The sequence below is a fragment of the Apium graveolens genome, chromosome 9 (assembly GCF_009905375.1).
Source record: "Apium graveolens cultivar Ventura chromosome 9, ASM990537v1, whole genome shotgun sequence".
Taxonomy (NCBI): Eukaryota; Viridiplantae; Streptophyta; class Magnoliopsida; order Apiales; family Apiaceae; genus Apium; species Apium graveolens.
The window spans coordinates 279,436,627-279,460,418 of record NC_133655.1 but is presented as its reverse complement, the minus strand read 5'-3'; the positions used below and the strand labels follow the sequence as shown (position 1 = coordinate 279,460,418).

Below are 23,792 nucleotides of genomic sequence, written 5' to 3'. Positions count from 1 at the left end.
AAGTTCTCTAGTGATATTTGACTTGTAGATATCTCAGAGTTCTCTAGTATATTTGACTTGTCGATATCTCAGGGTTCTCTAGTAAAATTTGACATGTCGATATCTCTGAGTTCTCTAGTGAAATTTGACTTGTCGATATCTCTGAGTTATCTAGTGAAATTTGACTTGTCGATTTAGAACATTTTTCTCAAAACAGATTTATTCAACTCCAAGCTTCTTCATAATTCTTCTAAGGCATGATCTTCTTGATCTTCTTTCAGATAAAATTCTTAGGCTTGATACTGTTTACAGAAAAAGACTCCATTCTGCTCTTTGACATTTTTAAAGACTTTAAATGTTAATAATACAAAATGCAAACTAAGATTACAATACAACTTACTTAGGTTGTCAATTTGACTTAGTCTTGTTATAGTACATGCATGTCTTGCACAAACATTAATAAAACTATTTTTAATTTAAAGGTCGAATTATTATATATGTACTTATATAATTTTATATAATATAATAAATAAACTTGCGTTGGAGTGTGATTTGAACCACACTATTCTGATATCAAACCGCAACATGTACCGTACCGCGCGGTTAATCAAAAATTCAAACCGCGACCGTACCGTGAGAATTAAAAACCATTTTTCGTAGTACAGTGTGGGCTATTTTTTGCGATTTGATGATCACCCCTAGGCATCATCATTATTCTTATTAGAGTAAATTACAAATTGGTGAATGAATTTTAAACAATTTTGCACATCATTAATCTTATGAAAGTAAATTAAAAATTGGTTAATAAATTTTATCCAATTTTATAGTTTCATGGCTGGAGTTTGAAATATCCAATAGAGTTTAAAATATCCAATTTTACAGTTACATGGCTGGAGTTGAAATTGCAATATGTTGGCCAAATATTGCGTATATAAATTATAAAATTTAAATTTCAATCACTAAAATGTAAAACGGGATAAAGTTCAACCACCATTTTGTAACGTACTCTTCTTATTTTATGTGGATTTACTCGAAAGCCATATATATCACTAGTTGGGGAAAAAAGATCCAAAATATTGTGTTGTAAAAATGGATCAAAATAACACTACAAGGCGCGTGAAAGGCTATTAGTTGGGGAAGAAAAGTCCAAAATATTGTACTTATTGTGAGACTCAAACGCTATATAAAATGATGTTTACGGGGAAAGGCTACTTTTTGTTGTCTTTTAGACATTTACAAAAATTAAAATTTTAAATGGAGAATTTTTAATACTTAAACTATTAAATTTGGGTCTAAAATTTAAATTAGAGTTTGATTATTAGGGCCCTAAACCCTAGATTAAATTTGGGTTTAGACTCGGCTCTAACCCTTAAATCAATTTAATATTTCAAATCTAAATTGGGATTGGTGAATCCTAAAATGTTATAAATTGTTAAATTAATCGTGTCTTTTATTCAATTTTTTTAATATTTTTTATAACTCAAAAGGAATTATTAAACCCTGAAAAATTAAAAATTGTCAAATTAAGGTACGCCTTTAAATTTAAAAATGATTGTAAAAAACGTAACATAAAATGATGTTTCTTGTCCCAAAATAACATACAATAAGAAGCTCAAAATAAAAATAAATAAAATAAAACTAAACACAAAACGCAAAACGCTACAATTTGTGCATTAAAAAAATACAATACATCGTGCAGTCAAAACAGCTTATTTTGATTTGTTTTCAAAATGCTACTTTATGTACTTTCTAGATCCCCGTCAATTGTTATCGTTTCTGAGAGAGTGTCCGACACGAATTTTAAGATGAATATAAAATATAGTTCTATAATTTATTTATTTTTAAAATTCTTTTTCTGAATAAAAATAGAATGTTTAAACTTGTATTCGGAAAAAAAGAATTTTTTTAAGAAAAAGTTATAGAACTAAACTTTTTATTCATCTTAAAATACGTGTCGAAAACTCACTTAGAAAAATGATAATAATTGGGAGGGACGAAGGGAAAAACGTGCTATTTTGTACTCCCTCCGTCCCTTCCAAATGTTTACATTTGGGTTGGACACGAAATTTAAGAAAAATGATAAAGTAGTGGAGGAAAGTTAAAAAAGTGAGTAAAGTAGTGTGACTGATTAATATTATATGTATAAAGTGGGTATAGTGGAGAGAAGTAGTAGATATAATTATTTTAAAAATTATAAAAATTTTACTATTTTTGGAAAATTTTGAAATGTAAATAATTGGAAGGGGCATTTCAAAAAAAAAAGTGTAAACAAATGGGATGGATAGAGGGAGTATCATTTATTCAAATTATGTCATTTTGAAATTTTATCTCCAAATTATATCATTTTGGTCATTTCTCGCGCTTTAGTTATGTCAACACTAACGACAAGACTGCAACTAAAAAAACTAGCATTAATTTGGTTGAGAAGTGTGACATTGAGTGTGTGTCTGTACGAAAGCTCTGCAACTAATGCCACCCCAACCAGGTTATAGTAAGGGAAGTTCAATGGATCTCTTTATCCATTATTCAAGAAATTTATAATATCGTAGCCGCTCATGGTTATTTTGCCGATTGGAGTTTGAGTTTGAGTGATAATAGCAACAGATGAGTAAGTTGCACCTCCTATTTCCATCAGGTTTAACGGCTTAAGCCAAAATATAAAGAGTATGTTAAAAAAGTTAACTCCAATAAATTTCTAGTAATTTTTTTATTTTAAAAATCTATTCTCTCCTTTATTTCAAGAGCAAGTCTAACAGCTTTTTAAGTCTTAACCCACTATTTATAAATATTATAAATAATTAGTTATTAAAAAGATAAAATATGTGCATCCCAACAGTAATTCTTAAATCAACCCTTTATTTATTATTTTATAATTGTAAGTACATTAAAGTTCTAAAAGAATAAAAAATTTGGGAGAGAAAAAGGAAATGAAGAGATTATTTTATTATAAAATATAAATTAAGAGTGAGTTGTGACTTTTAAAAATAAAAAAGAAAGAGGGGCTCTTCGCGTTTTAAGAAATCACTAAAAATTCAGTTTGAATTTCATTTTCATTCTTTTTCTTTATATTTTGACTTAAGAGCTTAATAGAGAATTTATATGCTCCAAAAGTCACTCTATAGCTATTAACTCTTTTTCTTGATAAAATATTAATTTTTGTTCCACACCCAAATTTTGAATATACTAAGACGAAAAAAATATATAGTTTCAAGATACTCAGGGGCGGACCGTTGAAGGGGCTGGGGTGGGCTCCAGCCCAGGTCAAAGTCCAGCGGACCATTAAGTATATAAGCCCTCAATAAAATCCAGCCCACGTAGGAAAAAAAATAATCAGCCCACTAATTATGTTATCTATTTATAAATGAGATCCAAATGAATATTTAGGGCTCGGCCCATAAATTTATATAGATGAACCCAATATAAATTTGTTTAAAATCATCAAACGGGTTCTTTAGGATAGAATCTAATTAAACAAAATTATATTTGCAATTTAATTAGGATTTCTAATTTTCCAATTTTATATCCAGGGTTTCAATATTGATTTAGTAATAAAAATTGCAATTTTGTTTCTTATTTATGTCAATTCTTATTTTTAATATGTGGGATGGTTATAATTTGAATTTTTATTGAAATAATGTAATGGATAATTTGAAAAAAAATCTACGAGGTATGTTATGATTTGCGATTTGGAGGTTCTAATTCTGGCATTTAGTTAAATCTTATTTGATGATATTAGGTTAATTTAGTTTAATAGTGGTTGAGCTTGCTTTGGAACAGAGTTAGTCTTTTTGTTGTAAACTAGTGTTGTTAATATTATGATTCAGCTCATGTTTATTTTGTATTTTTAAATTATTTTGCTCAAATAAATATTGATGAGTTTGCGTTAAAAAAATTTATTTTAGCCCCGGTAGAGATTAAATCCTCGGTCCGCCCCAGAAGATGCTAGACAAATATGCTCGTCAATTTAACTACCGGAATGGTTGAAGGAAATTTGATTTAGCAGTGTACCTTTAAGTGTGAAAAATAATTTTTTTTGGTTGAGTACTGCTACCAAACATGAAAAAAAAATCTTATTTTTCAGGTACATTTGCCAAAATACATTTAGTTTAAATTGTTTGCGCTAAATATCTGTATACACATATTAGACATGCAAATTCAGTTTTTTAAAGTTTTATAAGAAATACGCATCTCAACATGTGTATTTATTATTTAAAGTAACGTGAATACTAATATTGAAAAAATAAATAAAAAATATGAAATTGCATTTTACTAGGGACACGTGTCCCTGGTAACCTTTTGTACGTGCTTAGAAAAGTTTTCTTAGAGTATGGCCAACAAACTCTTTATATGGACTCCTAGGCTCTATTTGGATCGAGGTTTGAGGAGATAAGGGTTGGGTTGGGCTGGGCTAGATTTGGTTAGGTTGGGTTGGGTTAGGATATGTCGGGTTCAACTTTTTTCTTATTTGGATATAAAAGTTAGAGGGGTAAGGGTTGGTAAGCCAGATTTGATTTTTCTAAAAAAAGTTGTTGTTGTTATTATTATTATTATTATTGTTATTGTTATTATTATTATTACTATTATTATTATAAAATTTCTAATGTTGATATTTGAATTAGAAATGAAGAATTACTTTCTAAGAAAAACTAAATAAAATACGTTTACATGAAAATAAGCAAGTATGATTAATTAATTAAGCAAGTATGATTAATATATGTAATATATTTAATTACAATTAAAATAAATTATATTTCTAAGTATGTTATCTATGTACCAAAATAATTTTAAACGAATAAATAAAGATCCTGCATCAATATATATTAAAGAAAGTAAAAATTCTAGAAAAAAACGTTAAAATGAGAAAATAGCCGACAACTTCGAGGAAAAAAATTCCCCCTAACACCCCGATTTGGGGTGTTGAAAGTCTCCATGTTTTCCATTACCCCATAACCCTCTGCCAACCCTCTCAAACACCAACCTTCTGTTTCATTTTTTTCCCAAACAAGGATTGTTATATTTGAACCCCTCTCAACCCAACCCAACCCATCCCTCCCCAACCCCCAATCCAAAAGGAGTCTTAAATTTAAAAATAGTTAGTGATGCTAAAATTTGAGTTCCAAGAGATTTTTAGAGCCTCTTGTATCTCCTCAATTCTATTCTAAAAGCATCTAACTGACTCTTAACTTATATTTTATATTAAAATAATTTCTTCACTTTCTTTCTCTCTCTTCTTTTGTCCTTTTATAACTTCAATATACTTTTAATTATAAAATAATATATAAAGAGTGAGTCTAAAAATGGAGATGAACCTATATTATCTTGCTAGAAGCTAATTTTTTATATTATTTTTAAAGAGTGAGCTAAGAATCTCTTGAAATGCTCTTATTCCTTTGAGTAGATAGACAAATCGAATCAGAAAGTAAAGAGACTAAATAAAGATGAGAATCTTTATGACTTTAACATCACTCGTCTGAGTAATCTAATCTATGTGTATTGATAAAAAAAAAGTTGTGGCTGGAAAACCAAACAGTTCTCAGTATTTTTTCAAACATTACATATACCATATGTCAATAAATAAGTTACTCTAAAATCTGAAGGTGTTAGAGAATACACTTTCCATGATCTTATATTATTCTAACACTCCCCCTCTTTGGGACATAAATTTGCCAAAGTCATCTGTCAGTCTGAATTTTGATACCATGTCAAGGAACCATTTACTCTAAAACCACAAGGTGTCAGAGAAGGTTCTTATATTATTCTAACACCATTATAATTAGTAGTAAAAAAATTTAATTAATATTCCAATCAAAATGCATTATTGTATCACATTATTTATCATGTCCTTAAGGAAATTTTTAGTAAACTATTTTTGTGCTCTCTAACATTATCCGCAACAAAAATACATGAACCATGCAGGAATCTATACAGTACTGGTTCCTCTTCTCTGCCAATTAAGTTTGTATAAAATTGTTATTCTTGAAGGAGGAGAATAGTTGGGGTACAGGTTGGTTGAATATTTACCATTAGTTTTCACTTATTCATCTGGAAGAATAGATAAACACGAGGTCTGTGTACTCTGGGGCACCACTCTTACTCACGCGACTCCAACCGAGATTCCAGATACTGCCAATGTGGATTTGTGTGATACGCCGTATGAGTTTTGTATGCTCTCTATATAATTGTCCACTTTTAAAAGATTACTCATATTAAAAACTTTAACAGTTATTAAAAAAGTTATACCGTATAAGTTATTCATATTTATTGCATTAACTACAACATTGTTTGTGATAAAGAATTAATCTTGAAAATAGAAATTAGTGATATAATAATTGTGTGGTATAAAATTCATCTGTAAAAATATAAAGTGAACTTTATAATTTGAATAGTGACATTAAAAGTGTACAATTATTTTGAAACAATACATTTTGTAAAAAGTGGATAATTATTTTGAAACAGAGGAGTTTCATTATGTTATTATATTTGCATTCATCTGCATGCATATTTGGTTGTATATGAATGGAAGCACTCAAGAAACAGGTTTATTAATCTTGTTGTTTCTCTTTCATGGGTCATGTATTTTCTAAATATAGTGTGAAAACTGGATGTGCATTGGGAACGCAATGTCTGCTTCTTGAAAGGGTCAATTTTATCTGCTTTGGAGTTTTAATGGCCAGGGTCACTCTCTAACTATCCTCCAACTCCATCTTCCCCAATCTTCTACTAGTAATTACTACTTCACAAGAATGCAAATCCAATTTGGTGGATGAAGAGCATGTCAGTGTTATTATCAAAATATACCATAAATTTACAACCAACTATAAATTTGTGATTGTATTAGTAACATGTGTGTGTGTAGACATGCAAATGGAAAATGAAAGCACGTGATAAATTTCGACACTTATCACGTCACATCATTTTATAATTATTTTGATAACTATTTTGATATAAATTTTGAATTACTTAGAATTACTATTATCTTCAGTACTACGGCTACCTGTGCATTGTTTTACCTATCTGAATTCTGAACTAGGTAGTGGAGCTATCTTAATTCTTACTTCGAAGTTGTATATATATGTACTATCTGTGCATCAGTTTTTCTATGTATACTATCAATGATAATTTAAATATAGATATAGATATTTTCTCTACTAATCTGCTGCGAAGTTAGACATACGTACAGAAAGTTTTGGCTTTATACGATGTTGAGAATCTAGTGGTGTATATAAATAAGAGTTAAATATTCTTGTCCATCTAATGATCAACTCACACAAGTACTAAAACAATCTGATAGAGACTAATGATAACGGAAAGCATAGTATGGACTCTATCTCAAACATACCATTAATTCAGCAAAATTATCTGTTTTTCGGAATTGTTATTACCACATGTAATGTTCCGTGGACGTTAGGCAGAGGCAAGTGATTGTAGCGACATCTATTATATCACTAAAAGTGCAAAAAAATTCTTCAATATGATATAGTAGTGCTAACAATCGGTTGACGATGACCATTCCCATGTTTTTTATTAGTCAAAATATTCAAGACTCCAAGCAAGAAAAGTAAGTCAGCTTCTTGACCAAATATTGATTTTACGGTCAATAAAACATATGTACTAGTCATAAATCACTACCAAAAAATAATCAAAACATAGATATTTTACATCACAACACGGATTTAAAGTTGAAAAACATAGATAGATTTATATTATAACAGTGGGGTAATAATTCGAAAACAGGACATAAAGAGTTGCAGACTGACATGGAAATTCATAAGCACACATAGTTCACACAAGGTACACAGTAATTTAAATTTAGACGAATTTCGAGTGGACTTAGAATAGTCTTGACTCAAGACTGACATCAACGAAAGAGCTCCCTCAAAACTCTTCTAGGCAGAAGTTTTGTGGAGTTTCTGCAGATCGATGACGATAACACTTATGTTATCTTGGCTGCCTCGCTTCATTGCTATCCTTTTAAGATTTAGTGCAGCTACAGCAGCCCGACTCTTAGGCTCATTCTCATTGCCGGGGGTTACACTAGACTTCTTCTTTGATCCTTCCTGTGATTGTCGTTGAAAACAAAATCTAACAACTTTGCATGCATCTTCATTTGACATTACGTCCCATAAACCATCACTAGCTACTATTATGAACTCATCAAGGTCGCTTCGCTTTCACTGTAACTTCTGCTTGAGCTACTACATATGGTTTCAAGTGCTCGTCCCCTAAATCACGATTCAAAATGATTTAAACATATATTTTTTAACAACAACAATGTAATGCAATTTCATAAATACGCTTATCAGTAATGCTGTATTCCTCAACTGATTAATTAAGTCGGGATATTAAGGTAACCATCACAAATTTTAATTACCTTTGATAATTTGTTGATTCAATAAAAATGACTAATCGGTTAAATTTTAACTTATTTCATCCTATGTTCTTATGAAAGATGACTCTTTTATATATCATTGTATTTGAAATCATAGGATTATCACTTAAGTACCAATAGATCTTGAAGTTGAAAGAACTCCTTGAACTCTTTTCCCGTTCCAGTTGACAACCACTCCACCAGAGACTTCGATCCTCTTCAACTCATCCGGTCGATCAGGCTAATTATAATTTAAAAGATTGAATTAGGCAATTCAACAAAAAGAAAATTTATAATAAATGTAACTCAAAATGTAAATTCAATATTATAATATAATAGGTTGCTCAGTTGATGATGGCTAAAATTCTTACGAACTGGTCAGATAAAAATGTCTATGTGCATATGATCACATTGGGATAAACCGTGCACTCCAAGGATGAAATGCAACAATGTTTACAGGAGGTGTTCAAAACACAAATTTACAAACACGAACCTTATTCTCTATAAATATATGTAACTGCATCCACATATGTTTATGAAGTATAAAATCTTGTTAAAGAAAATTTTTCTTTAGAAAAAATTTATGAACACACCATTTTATGTTTACATAGTATTTATGGTACTCACTCTCTGTCTCTGGTATGAAGATAATTATTTACTAGCCTTGGACTCTAAATTTACTAACATAGCTTATGATCAAAAGACAATGGCACAACAGTGGATGAACATGACAAAACACCTCTGGAATCTCCGCAGTTAGCAACCACCAGAACCTCCTCCCCAACCACAACAACAATCGCAGTTGATCCTGTTGAACCCTCAACTCCTTCAGCAAGCACATGTTCATCCATCCTAAGAAAACTTGTGACCATTACCTTCTCCCAGTCTATAATTTTCCTTGCCTGTTTTTCAACCTCATTTTTAACCAATAGGTGTAAGTGGTCACGACAAGCCCCAGCTACTTCTGAGCCACCATGACCATCATACACACCAAAATAGTCATAATTATTTGATTCCCACATTAAAAACCCCAAGTCTACTGTCAAAGCATCCTCCATATATTTCCTTCTTCCCTTCACCGAGATACTACCATGTGAATCATAGTTCACAACTTTACCATTACCGTTTATTTGTTTATCTGTATCTGCTACATTATTTGTATTCTCAGACTTATTTTGGGGTAGAGCAGGTGTGTTTGTGTATTCATCTTCTGAATTAACTATATCTTGGTTTCTCATCATTTCTAGATATAATTAGACTTATTTCAATGAAATTATGAGAAATAACTCAATCAATAGTACTATTAATGCATCAGAATAGTACTACTGAACCTGCAACCAACTCTGATAACGGGGGAAGGGGTTAAAATGAAGAGGAAAAGAAGAGAGCTGGGAAGGGGTTAAAATGAAGAGGAAAAGACGAGAGCCATAGAATACGTGGACGCCTAAGATATAGGCACGTCTAAGATGATGATTACGTAGTTTTTAGAGTTTTTAATAATTGGAATTAAATACAGATAAATGTGATGTAATGTGATTCCTAACCATCCCAAAAAATTTAGTTTTAATTAAAAAGAATTGTGTAAGTTTTATTCTAATACTATTTTATATTAACTTATAATCACATGCGAAAACCTAAGGTTAACTTTAAATAAATTACTAAAAAAAATAAGTGATATTTTTATTTTTTTTATTTGAATTTAATTAGAAAGAACATGTAAAAAATACAAATCTTTACTTTCTTGGTGACTAAAATCATAGAAATGTGTGTTAGCTATTTATACTTAAAAAAAATCTATACCCTAAAAATTAATTAATGGTGTTTTTATCCCTTAATTAAAATAATTAGACCCAAAAATAATAATTATAGGGAAATATTTTAAAAATAATATTTTCAAATAAATACAATATATATGTCAAAATTCCCTAAAAATTACGAATAATTCAAAAAAACGAAAACACGGAACATTCGAATGATCTTTAATTTTATAAAAATAAAAATGCAATTATTGTGGGCTTTGATATCTTAGTTGGGGCCCGGTCCAATAATTTTTGATAAACTGAAATATTTTCTAAATTAATAATAAATCCTGAAAATAAATATAACGTATGCAAATGCACACAGAACGAGACAGAACATGTACCACGTAATAAACTCTAATAAACACACGTCCAGATCGCGTATAATTTCATATAATTGTATTTAGACACATAAAAATTATCCAAAAAATATGGCAAGCAACATTTTAAGTAATAATAAATACATAATTATTCAATTAACACATAACAAAATAGTTGTTAAAAACTATTTTTAAATATTTCCACAATTCACCCACTACCCGAATGAGCCCGGATCAAATACCAAATATAATTTTGACGCGGATAAAATATCTACTTGATCCCAACATTGTAAAGCAAACTCAATTTACCCATATCGATAAAATGATCGGCTTTTAAATTAAAGTTTTGAATATAGTAAAAGTAATCAAAATACTTTCACAACACCGACTAAGATCAAGACAGACCATAAATTAGCACATTAACCATTTAAAGATACGAACCCATGAAACATGAATAAAATATTTATAATTTTGTTCCCTCCAAATTGAAACAATCACATAAAATTATTCAAATAATAATAATAATAATTTCTGAAAATATGGGATATTACATTTACTTTCCTTTAATTTAAAATTCTTTAAGGATGGTACCTTAACTATGATGAGTTTTGTGTGGTAAATAGTTCTTCCTCGTAGACACTCATAGTTTGAGGATAAGATTGTACTGCAGTAAACCATGTTTTGGCAAAATGAAATTCCTAAACATACAGGGAGAGAGAAAGATAAAATCAACATATAAGAGGTTGGGGGTATGGTGAACTAGGTAAAAAATAGTTTAGCATAAAAGAATAAGAAACAACTCTTGGTTCTTTTGAACTAGACGATCATTAATGTTTTTTATTTAAGAATTAGGAATTGTTGGTTGATGACGCATCATCGCTTTAAACTGATTTCATTGTTGTGCAAAATGTCCCTACACATAAAGTTGACTTTTACATGATTTAAACAAATAAATTATGTCACAAACCCAACAAGCTTGCCAATTTTTTAGAATTGAGCATGATCTACACACATATTCAGCCTAAATAAATTTATTAATTCACACTTATTTACTAATTTTGGTAACTAATATTATTGTAAAGTTCTCTGACATTTTTTACAATTCATAAGCAGGCTGAACGCAGCTCTCGGTCTAGCTCTCGGTCTCACCCCACAAGTTTATCATGATAAATATGGCTCGTAACTCCATAAGCAGATCAAGGAAATTCAATAAAATTTAATAAACGTAACGTTGGATAACTCTTTGAGACATTAGGTCGCTATTCCAGTACTTCACTGCCTACGAATTGATCCACCACCAGCAACAAGTTGGTTGTGCAGCTATAATTTTCAAACAAGTGATTGTATTAATAAGCCTTCTCCAATAGAATATGCTTTCATCGTATAATACCATGTAATTGATGTGTTCATGAGCCAAAAATTTGTTATTTCTCAATATGTTAAGAGTATCTTGAGTAGGGGTTCAAGCTTGTTCTTCACTAAAAAATCACTCTGCATTTATTGTACGGAATCGAAACATCTACGCATATACAAGTTCTAGATATTTAGTAACCATAAAAATACAGAACAAATAAAAATACTTTAAAAAACAAACAGAATAAAAATACCCTTGCACATTCTGTTGCTTTCTTTACTCAAAGAGGACAATATTCAATGACCTAACAGTCGTTGAGATCCAATCAGTACAGGAAAAAGGGGATAACCGACCATAAAAAATGGTCGGTTATGCCAAAAAATGGCCAGTTATGAATCTTAAAACTGACCACCTACTATGGTCGGTTTTAACCTGGTCGGTTATAACATTTGGTCATGTTTAACCCTCATCTTCGACCATAGTTGGTAGTTGGTTACCTTGTATTACATTTTCATAAAAGTATGTCCTTTATTGTACAACTGTCAACATGTGTCCACACGTGGAAACACGTGTTTGCTGCATTCACAATAGTAAAAATTATGTCCCAAACCCAACTAGCTTGCTAATTTTTTTAGGAATTGAGCATGATCTACACACTTACTTAGCCTAAACAAATTTATTAATTCACACGTATTTACTAATTTTGGTAATTAATATTTTTATTCTTCCTTGCCATACATCTAGAGATAATAATTAATGAAAGGAGTCTTTTATGTAGCACCTTGACTTTCTGCATTAGGATTCTAGTTTATTATAACAAAAATATAATTTTTTGTTTACATTGTACTTAACAACTTATAAGCTTTGAAGGCTTTAGAGAAAACCTAAATAATGTAAGAAAATGGAACGAAAAATGTCCCTATGGAGAGGGGAAGGGGTAGAAAATATAATGAAATAAACTATGTTGTTTCGTAGATGTGGAACTTGGATAACGTATTCTTTTAATATTTGGATCCAACGATTCCGATAATAATTAATTTGAAAAAATAACCAAACAAACTAAAATGAGAGGTGAACCAAATTATACCCTATTTCAGTTATTATAGTGTGGTGTAGTATAGATACATAATATAGAAAAATTAAGTTATGTTACCAAACTATTATTTTTTATGATGACTTGAATTTTATTTACACGGCTCTAAATCATGAATATCTAACATATGATTATAGATAATATAAGATATATTAGTACATAATTTAGGTTAACATGATTTTTTTATCGTAGGGAACCCGCAGCCGCTATCATTCGGGTGCGCACCGGGTAAACCCCATGGGCTCACGTAATAGACTGCAAACCATATGAACCAAGATAAACCGCACTTAAGCGACAAGGCTCTGATTCAGGAGGTATAATCATAAATTCTCCTCCCGTGGGATTCGAACCTGTGTCCAAGAGGATAATTATCCCCTCCTTAACTAACTGAGCCAACCCCTGCGGGCGGTTAAAATGATTTTTCGAGTCTCCAATTTTTAAATCCGGGTCGGGTTAAGATTTTGAATTGGGTTTTAGATCGGTAATGTTTAAAATATCAATCACAATTATTTCAAGTTTAAATTGTAAACTTAATTCAAGAAATCAGGATCGGTATAATTCATTCAGATCGAAACCGATCAAGCACTCATCAGATATTATGTAATTTTGTCTTCTATAAAAATGAATCAATTAACATAATAAATAGTGGGGATACATTAACTGAATAAAGGTATAAAAATCTTACCCGATGAATTATTTCTTCATTCACTTCGATCTTCATGGAGCAATTTCTTCATTGTTTATAACAACCCAACAATTAATATTTTTGGGTACGAATTAATAATGATATAAGAGCCTCTTAGCAAAAACCGAATTGATAACATATCAAAACTGTAAGCAGATCTAAGTTTAATATCTGAATTTGTTTGGTATTATATTAAATCAAGAATAATATGAAAGATTTGTTCTCGCTAGACATAAATAAACTAGAATCAATTCGATTTCAACTAGGTTTTAAATTAAACGATGAGATTGTGGCCGATAAAAAAAAGGGAAAACCTATGATAGGAAGAGGCGAGGACAATAATTATGTGCATATGTGTGTGCGTATATATAAGTGCAGATATTCTAGACACAAATATTTTATAATAAGTATCCTTTTATTACCAACCTATTATTGAATTGGACCTCAAAGCCTTTTCGATAATAAAATGTCGACAGCCTACTAATGAATCGGGCTTCCAAACCTTTTTACTAGTAGAGTGATGATTATTTATGGTTGTTTTAAATAATTTCTGTTTGGACCAAATATTCTTATCAATATAAAACACTTCTAGTTCTAGATATACTTTTATAAAGGGCTCAATGTGTGCATATTTCAACAAAATTTTCCGGGCTTATTGATTTTTTTATAAATATAATGAATTAAATATATTAATGACAAAGACGGTGATTTTAATTGGGACTAAAAGTTTATATTCACAATGATTTTAAGGTTACAATGATTTGTAAATAAATTTTAACGATATTTTGTACTATGAATTAATTTTTATAAATATGTATGTTTGTATATATAAGAGCATGTATGTGGACTACATTCTACGTACAAATATTTATATTAAATTTCTTTTCATTAACAAACTTATAATAAATTGGGCCTCGAACCTTTTTTGTAATATAGTGACAGTAGCCTAGTAATGAATTGGGCCTCAAAACCTGTTTACTAGAATAGTGATGATCATGGGTTTACAGTTATTTTTAGAAATTTATTATTGGGCGTAAAATATTAGTTATCAATGTTGGACACTTTTAGTTTTAGATTTACATTAATAAAGGTTGTGCACATTTCAATAAAATATTAAGAATTTAGTGATTTGTTGATTAGAGCGATGAATATTTTTGTTCATAAATTTACAAATATGATTAGATGTTATTTCGCCATGAATGCATAATTGTGTTTGTTTATTGTTCAAGTCATTGTGAAAAAATTTCATTTTGCGAAAGGCTTAATATATTCTGAAAAACACTTTTAATATATTTTCAAATATATATCCTTTCAAGGGCAACCTAAAGGAGAAATGAGGATGAGACCACCCTATCCAACATCCTGAAATCTATCATGCACACTATTTGTCATTTAATTGTGTGTTAATGTTATTTACATTACTATAGTTTAATTCATATATGTTCGATTTTAGATTTTATATAGGTCAATACACTTATATATATTTGTGTTTCGACATATATGAATTATAATTAGATTGATTTTTATGCTTATTTCATGTTTGGTTGTGTGCATATATAATTTGTTATAGTAGCAATGGCGGAGCCCGTGTATAATGAGAAGAAAATGGACCGGCGAGTCCGACATGAAAAATTGGATTACCGGAAGATCAAAAAGGTGAGGTTATGGTGATGTCACCTCCGTCGGAGGAGAAGAAAGTGACAATCATTACATACTCCACCCGCGCGGAAGTTTAAGTCGTCAAGTACGAGTGTTGCAACTCACATAAGAATGTACGATCGTATATATTGCACGTGTGCAAGAGGGGTATCAGGAGAGGTGGATCCGCGGGCTGTGTTCGGAGGTGGTGAAGGATGAAATTTATATGTCGGGATTGAGGATCAACAAGGAGGAGGCGCTGGAGCGTCATGCCAGCTTTTTAAGGAGTTTACTTCAGTTTGTGCATTTGGATAGTTCTCCAATTCAATTGTGTCCAATTTTTTGGTCGAATATTTTTGTATATATTTTGAAGAAAAAAAGCAATATGTTAGTTTGTATATTTTTTATTTATCTTGGAGCATTCAAAAAAGCGAACTATACGACTTAGTTTATGTATTTTGTACCGTTGCCAACTTTATCCAAATTTTCCACAAATATTAATCTGATTATTCTTTTCTTTACATATCATTTGTAAAAATATTTCAACGAATGTCAATTGTATCTAATCATTCTTTACATATGACGTGATACATCGAATAAATCACCACTAATCAATATCTACCATCGAATATTATACGATCATGCTAACAAATAAATTAACATTTACACTCATTTCCTTTATTCAGAGCTCCACTAGAAATTTTCTCTAGTATAATATCGTCTATTTTAACAAAAAAATTCAAATCACATGCATTCACTATTCGTCATATTTAAATAATTAGCGTGACTCCCACTTTCACGGAGTCCATAAAATGTAGTCATTTTTTCAATGATATTTATATATTATCTCAAAACCATTAATATCTCATTTTTTAACAAAATTCTTTTTTTACTTCATCAATTTGCTCACTATTGTCTAAATGGACAATCTCAAAACAATTTGTCACCGATACTTATCTTATTTCTTTCAAGTTTTCTGGATATTTACTCAGAAAAAATTTCATTCAATGAAAAAATCCAGCAAATAATAAAACCATATATAATCACAAATATTTTATTTCATACTCCCTCCGTCCCAACCATTTGTATACAAATGGTTTGGGCACGGAGGATAAGACATAGTAGTAAAATAATGTTATTTTTGATAATTTTGGTAAGATAGTGGGATGAGAGAGAAAGAAAAAGTATAATTTAGTGAGAAGAAAATATAAAGTTGGGTAAAGTGGTTGGGCCAATCAATATCTAATGGATAAAGTAAGTGTAGTTTGAGTAAGTAATGGATGTAGTTGATTTTTATATTATTAAATTTTTACTATTTTTGGTAAATTTGAAATGTATACAATTGAATGGGACATCCAAAAAAGGAAAGTGTATAGAAATGAATGGAACAATGGGAGTACATGCCAAAATAATATCATCTCTTTTAGTGACAATTTTGAAACTGCAAAAAGATTATAATTTTTTTTCTCGACTACAACCAAAGTTGCTAGTACCTTTTAATATTCCAAAAATGTCAGTTAATGAAAAAAAATGTCTATCTCATTTTAAATCTAATAACTATATTTAATAATCATGCAAAGATGTAAGATTTACATAACGGATCTATATCGCAAAACTAAAAAAAATATTAAAAATGAGTAATGTGGAATATGAACTCTTAAATCTATCATATTAAGAGTAGGAAGTTTGATGTATCTCATATTGTGCAATAGATTTATTTGACTTGACATATTTAATTTGTAAAAAAACAATATTTCTTAATTAGTTTTACGATTATTTTAAGTATGGACATACTTAACATCGATCTGATACAAGTGTAGTTTAGACATGCAATATAGTTTTAGAAAAATATGTTTTATGGGGTTCCAGAAATAGAGTGAACAAGTTATGTTTGGATACTTTTTCTTGTAGGAAATAATCCTCTATATATAAGTTTAACCTTCCATGTCTCCCCCCAGAATATGTTACTGCCTAGAATTATTAATCAATTTTACAATCACTATAATTAATACTTTTATTTGTAACTCCTTCTTCATTAGTCACTAAACAAATATATGTAACTCACATATATTTAATTCCATTTCTTATTTAAAAATGACAGTATTAATTGTAAATACTGAATTCCGCATAGAGTAGACTAGCATTTGCTTCAAAAAATATAAAAATTATCAATAATATTAATAACAATAACAATAACAATAATAATAATAATAATAATAATAAAATTTCACATCAATGTGTAATACTAATGTTATCGAAGTTGAATCATTTGCTAAAATAGGTTTCCAACATTCTAGTAAAAAAATTGTGATATTAAATCAACATTGTTAGGTAATGAATCACACACGGGGGGGTGAATGTATTTTTGTATTTTTCTACTTTTCTTGAATATTTAAGGTGGTGAACAAAGTAAATTAAATCTTGTAGTGAACTGTGTTAATACTGAAATTAAACAAGAACAGTGGACATGGATCTTTCAAAACTCACTTAATTTTATATTAAAATTAAGTATGTTTTGCTACAAAATTTCTAGGCTCTTTGTTGATAAAGAGCTTAGCTTCTTCCGTAAGTGAATACAAGATTTGTCTTATCTAAATTGTTACTCCTTGCAAAGCATCCAGTGTTTACTTTATAGAATAGTAAACACTGGTTATTACACAGCATGCAACAACATGTACTAAACCCTATTTATAGATAATCAAATCTTTCTATTTCTAGCTTAATGTATCTTGCTAATCTTGCACACCTGTGACTTTACTCTGCCAGTTAATCTTGGCCTTTCATCTTGTACTCTTCAAGCTGCTTTTGTAGACTTGTCAATCCAAGTTTGAGTTTGAACTGGTCTGCACATAGTACTTTGAGTTTTACCTCGAGATCTCCAGTTTGGTATATAGAGAATTTGACATCTCGATAAGTATAATGATCTATCGAAATCTCTCATTACTCTATAATTATTTTGACTTGTAGAGGCCTTTGAATTCTCTATAAGAGAATTTAGCTTGTCGAGGTCTCTCATCTTCATGTCTTCACTTTGACTTATCGATATCTCTGAGTTCTCTAGTGACTAATTGACTTGTCGATAACTCAGAGTTCTCTAGTGATATTTGACTTGTCGATATCTCAGAGTTCTCTAGTGAAATTTGACTTGTCGATATCTCTGAGTTCTCTAGTGAAATTTGACTTGTCGATATCTCTGAGTTCTCTAGTGAAGAAATGACTTGTCGATATCTCCAATCTTCATGTCTTCAATTTGACTTGTCGATATCTCTGAGTTCTCTAGTAGCTTTCATGACTTCTCTATAAGTCATTATGGACTTCTCGAATGACTTCTCTATAACATGAAATATGTTACTTGTAGAGATCTTGACTTAGAATATTTTTCTCAAAACAGATTTATTCAACTCCAAGTTTCTTCATAATTCTTCTAAGGCATGATCTTCTTGATCTTCTTTCAGATAGAATTCTTAGGCTTAATACTGTTTATAGAAAAAGACTTCAGTCTGCTCTTTGACATTTTTACAGACTTTAAATGTTATAATACAAAATGCAAACTAAGATTACAATACAACTTACTTAGGGTTGTCAATTTGACTTGGTATTGTTATAGTAAAGACATGTCTTGCACAACAATCTCCCCCAATTTGTGAGAAGATTGCTTAACACAAATTCATGTATGTTAACAAGACTAACCCCAAGCTTCAATGGAAAATAAGACTAATACATAAAAATTGACAAAATTGTAGCATTTATACATTAGGTGATTTACAGAGTTTAAATAGTTACAAGCATCAGGTAAAGACTATTTTGCTTCTGTTTCTTCTCTAATGAGATCCTTTAAATAAACAAGAATTTCAAGTTCTTCTATGATTAATGTCTCGCTTAGAGCTTCCACAAGTTTAAGTCTATCTGCCTTTGGATAACCATTTAACAAATCAATCCTAAATCTTGTGAATTTTCCAGCTTTGATATTTAGAAATTTTCCATCTTTAAAAATTCTGCTCATTCCTTTGGTCTTGAGTTCTTCTAATCTTTTCATGTACATTTCATTTCAATCTCCTCATTATATTTCCTTATCCTCTCCTCAGATTCATCTTTATTCCTTGCTCTTCTTTCCTCCCTTTCAATCAACCATTCAGCTAAAACAGATCTCCATGCTCTTGTAGCAGTATCCTTATCCTTAAATAAGCTTATCACTCTTTTAATTTTTGTGGGAGAGAGAGTGTCCATCAAGGTACAGCCTAGAAATGTGAAGTATCCATCTTCATAGTAGATTCTCACTTCCCTTAGAGTAACAACCCAGACTCTAACTATTTCCTCAGCTAGTTGTTGAAAATAGTCTTCATCTGAAATGCACCAATTTAAAGGTAGAAAATCATTCTGCTTGAAATAATTCCAGATGGCCCTTGCAGTGACTTCAATTTTTTCAGTAGGCTTAGCCATCTTAGGTTTTCTCCCAACAGACTTGAAATGTGTTTTGTGTGATGGCTTGACAGAAGGTAGGTTTGTGATTTTCTTGAGAGATGTTTGGCCTGTGGTGATTGGTATTTTTAGAAATGTGTTAGCAGTTTGTTTGTATAGGAATTTAGGCTTAGAGGTTTAAGGTGGTTTGATGTTGGAGTTTGATAGTTTTGAAGGTTGAGCTAGATTTGTTTGGATTTTTAGGGTTTGATGTGGTTCTGAGTCATCTTGTCTCTTCTTGCTTCTCCTCTCACTTCCTTTCTTCTTATCATCATCTTTCTTCTCTTCTTGCTTCTTATCCTTGCTATCAGTTGCCTTGGAGGATTGACTTGGATTTGAGCCAGAAGGTTTTTGATCATCTTTCTGCTCATCATCATCCAAGTTATCCTTATTGATTTGAGTTTTAGGCAAGTTAGCTTCTGGATTTCTTAGATACCTCTTCAACAACTTAATCATTTCTTCATCCTCAATAGTTTTGTTTTTCTTGGACTTCAACTCAGTTTTCAGAATCATGATAAGCTTTTTGTTGGCCATGACATACTGTTTGGGAATCTGAAAGTGTTTGAAATGTTTGATGGTAGGACAGATGTATGCCACTCCCTTGCTTGGTTGTAGGTATGCTTCAGGAAAAGCAGCCACTTGAGCATTTTTCAATTGAGTTAGCAAGAGAGTGTCTTCATGAATCAATATTCTGAATTTGCTTATCAGAATGTCCAACTCAGATGCTCTCCTAGAGATAAGATAGTTGAGGGACACCTGCATACACCTGTCTACCCCTGAGTCATTTATGTTGACCACAATCCTCTTCTCCTAAAAGTTGTCTTTTGTTACCAAGATCACCCTTATTGAGTTTATTGTCATGTCCAAGGCTTTCTTGTAGGTGAAGAAATTATTATTGAGAGAAGCCCTGAGAGCCTTGAGCAATTCATCAAATTCCCTGCTCAGACTTGGTCTCTTAGCTGCCCTAATGAGCCTCTCCATACCAATATCTACTTCTTGAATTATGCTCTTTTCAGCAGCTTGGACATTTTGAGTAGATGATCTTGATCTTGATAGCCTAGCCTCAATCTCCCCCTTAGTCTTGTTGGCAGGCATGAGAAGGGGAGTAGGGATTTCGGGCCTCACAGCTTCAGGAAGTGCAGGAAATGGGATGTTTAGCTTACCCATGATGGCTCCCAAAGCAACGAAATTTTGCATTTGTAGGTGCTTGTGGGAGTCCACCAAGGCTTGAATGTCAGCCTGTTGACTCTTCACCAGTATAGTGAGAGCATGTACCTGAGCTGTGAGCTGGTCATTTGAAGTTTGCAGAGTGTTGACTTGACCTTGAAGTGCTTGGATTTGAATATTTATAGAGGTTGAGGCAGGTTGATGAGAGCTGATAGATGTTGAGGAGCCAAAAGTTGCTTCTATAGCTTGTTTGATTCCATTCATAAGCAAAGTAGAAGGCTCATATCTGGTCTGATGAAGCTGGTCCAGCTTGATCTCTGTATCATTGGAATTAGTGATTTGTTGTTGGACCACTTCATGAAGAGCAATAAAAGACTGTCTGAGATTTTTGACATCTTTTTTCATAGTGGTCAAATATGGTCTTTTCATTTGGTCAACAAAGTGTTGAAACTTTGAGGTGATCTTGACCTGAGAAGGTATAATCTCATCCATCTTCTCATTTACCATTTTTCTCACCCTGTCTTCATGACCAATCAATTTGAGTTCTAGTGCTTTTCCAAAGAGATGGAAAGCTTTGAGTTGAGCCTTGGAAACTTCATTAATGGCATCATAAACTTGACCAGGAGTCAGTGCTTTAGCATTGCTGCCTAAAATAGTCAAATAATCTTCCTTGAACTTAGCTAGAACACCCTCTATTTCCAGATTGTAGTCCTTGTTCAGCCAAGCATCACAGTTGCCATCATGTTCAGCTTCATTAACAATTTTGTCTTGTTGCTCTTGGACATCTGTTTGATAGGAGAGCATAATAGTTTGATAGTCCTGGTTAGACATATCTAAGGTCAGTAACTGTTGAGAGATTTGTGCAAGTCCTGCAAGCTGATCAACCCTGAAATCTTCCAGATTAGATAAAGGTGCAGCTTCTTGTAGCCAATTTGAAATAAGATGTGGTTGTTGAGGTTGTGATGTTGAAGGTGGGTGAGAAGGATCTGAACCACCTGTGACAGAGGTCACAGTTTGACTCACAATAGGTACTGTGGTTATGACAAGTTGTTGTTCCACACTAGTTGCGGGAATCTTTAATTGAATTAGAGGGGATTTGACTGGGTTACTGTCATGTGCACCTGTCTCAAACCCTTGTGCTTCTTGCAAAGCACTGTCACATGAATGTGATAAACTTGCCTCTCCCATAGCAGGGTCATTGACAATTGTACTCCTAGCATCAACTGCTAATGCAATTTCTGCTAGGGTTTTGAGAGGAGTTATTCCTTGAACAGGAACCTCCAATTGAATTGGAGAGGATTTAGATAGCTCCCCCTCAGGAGTACTACCCTCAAACCTAACAGCTTGTGAAGGCTGATTTGCACATGAAGGTGCATTTGAAACATTTATGGGGTCTTCAGTAAAAACTGATGAACCCCTCATGGTTTTGATGGTATCATCAAGGTCTACCCCACCTAGTAGCCTCTCACCATCTGATTGTAGTGTTTGAGTGATGAGCAAGGTTTCTTGAACCAAGTCACTTGAATGATCTTGCACTTGAGAAATGGATTCAAGTGTTGTATGTGAAGAAGACATTTGAGAGATTAAGAATTGTTGTTCAGTAGTGAGTGTTTGCAGCTCCCCCTGAGTAAGTGAGGGAGCTTCAATAGATGTGCTCTCACTGTGTGTGCCATCCTTATTTCTTCTACCATATACTTGAATTTGTTTAAGTGTTGGTTGTGCAGACTCTGTACAAGATGCATTGGGGAGAATGCTCTTTTCAATAGATACACCTTGTTGAGAGGATGTATCTAGAGTCTGTTTAGTCCCCATTTTTATAATTGCATCCTTTTGGGAGGATACAGTGGTGGTTTGAGTGGTCAGCTCATATTTCTTAACCTTCTTTGGTTTTTTGACCAAGGATGACTCAGTTTGTGTTTGATCTTCACCACTCTCATCTATTACTGTGAGGGTTATCTCCTTTCTCTTCTTTTTCCTCACTTCACCCTTTTGAGAGGATGAAGTGGTTGGTTTCCTAGCTGCTAATGGTTGTGAAGAAATAGGTTCAACATGGGTAGGTTACTGTGGGTGTGTCTGTGTTTGTGCTTCCATAGGCTCAGGAACCATTGTTGTACTAGGTTGGCTTGCACTGGTTCTCATGTCTGGCATGGAATAAGGGTAGGTCTTAAATCTTTCAATCATGAAAGGTGCTAACTTAAGACCCACTGGAACCTTATTCTTAGTAATAAGTGATCCAAGTAGAATTTTGGACACTTGCTTACAGTTTCCAATTAATGACCTATTTACTCCTTCAAGCATATGTATATCATTGACTTTATGGTTTAAAGCAGACATAATAAATCTAGGAAGAAAGATTTCCTTACCTCTTGACTCCAATGGAATTGTTAGCCCGGTGCTCTATTTCTCCAGTATATAGTGTCCTACATTGAGCTGTTTGTTGTGAGCCATTGAGTAAACCAGTTTCTGGACAACACTAGATATGTTGTCAAACCCTGACTTCCTGCAAGTGAAAGCCCTTATCACTGAATCAAACAGGAAGGACCATTCTCTCCTCTGGTGCTTCTTGTTCATGCTTGACAAATTGATCTTCTCAGAATAGTTAATGAAGTCTATAAATTTATAGAGTTAATCCTGAGTTGGAGCCTCCACCATCTTATCAATAGGTATTCCCAATGCCATATTGACATCATCCTCAAAGATCTCCACCTGTTGGCTCTTGATTGTGCAGTTTATCACAATTGATACAGCCTGGTTCTCATGCACAATTGTCCTTGTTACTGCTGTGTTCCAAAAATCCCCTAACACATCCAAGTAAAGCATAAGATTAGCAGTAAGAGCCCCTACAAAGTAGGTGTCAAATAAGAACTTGACAAAATATTTGAAAGTTTCAGGTGCTTGATTTGCATCTAAAAATGCAAGGAAGTTGGTCTC

At 31.9% G+C, this 23,792-nt stretch overlaps 1 protein-coding gene across 1 annotated transcript; it reads right to left on the bottom strand.

Moving 5' to 3' along the window:
- Positions 1–9,027: 9,027 nt before the first annotated feature.
- On the bottom strand, positions 9,028–9,588 carry LOC141686429 (protein phosphatase 2C 51-like). The gene has a single exon (XM_074491465.1). It carries the CDS (start codon positions 9,586–9,588, stop codon positions 9,028–9,030), a length of 561 nt encoding a protein of 186 aa, XP_074347566.1.
- Between the last annotated feature and the right edge of the window lie 14,204 nt (positions 9,589–23,792).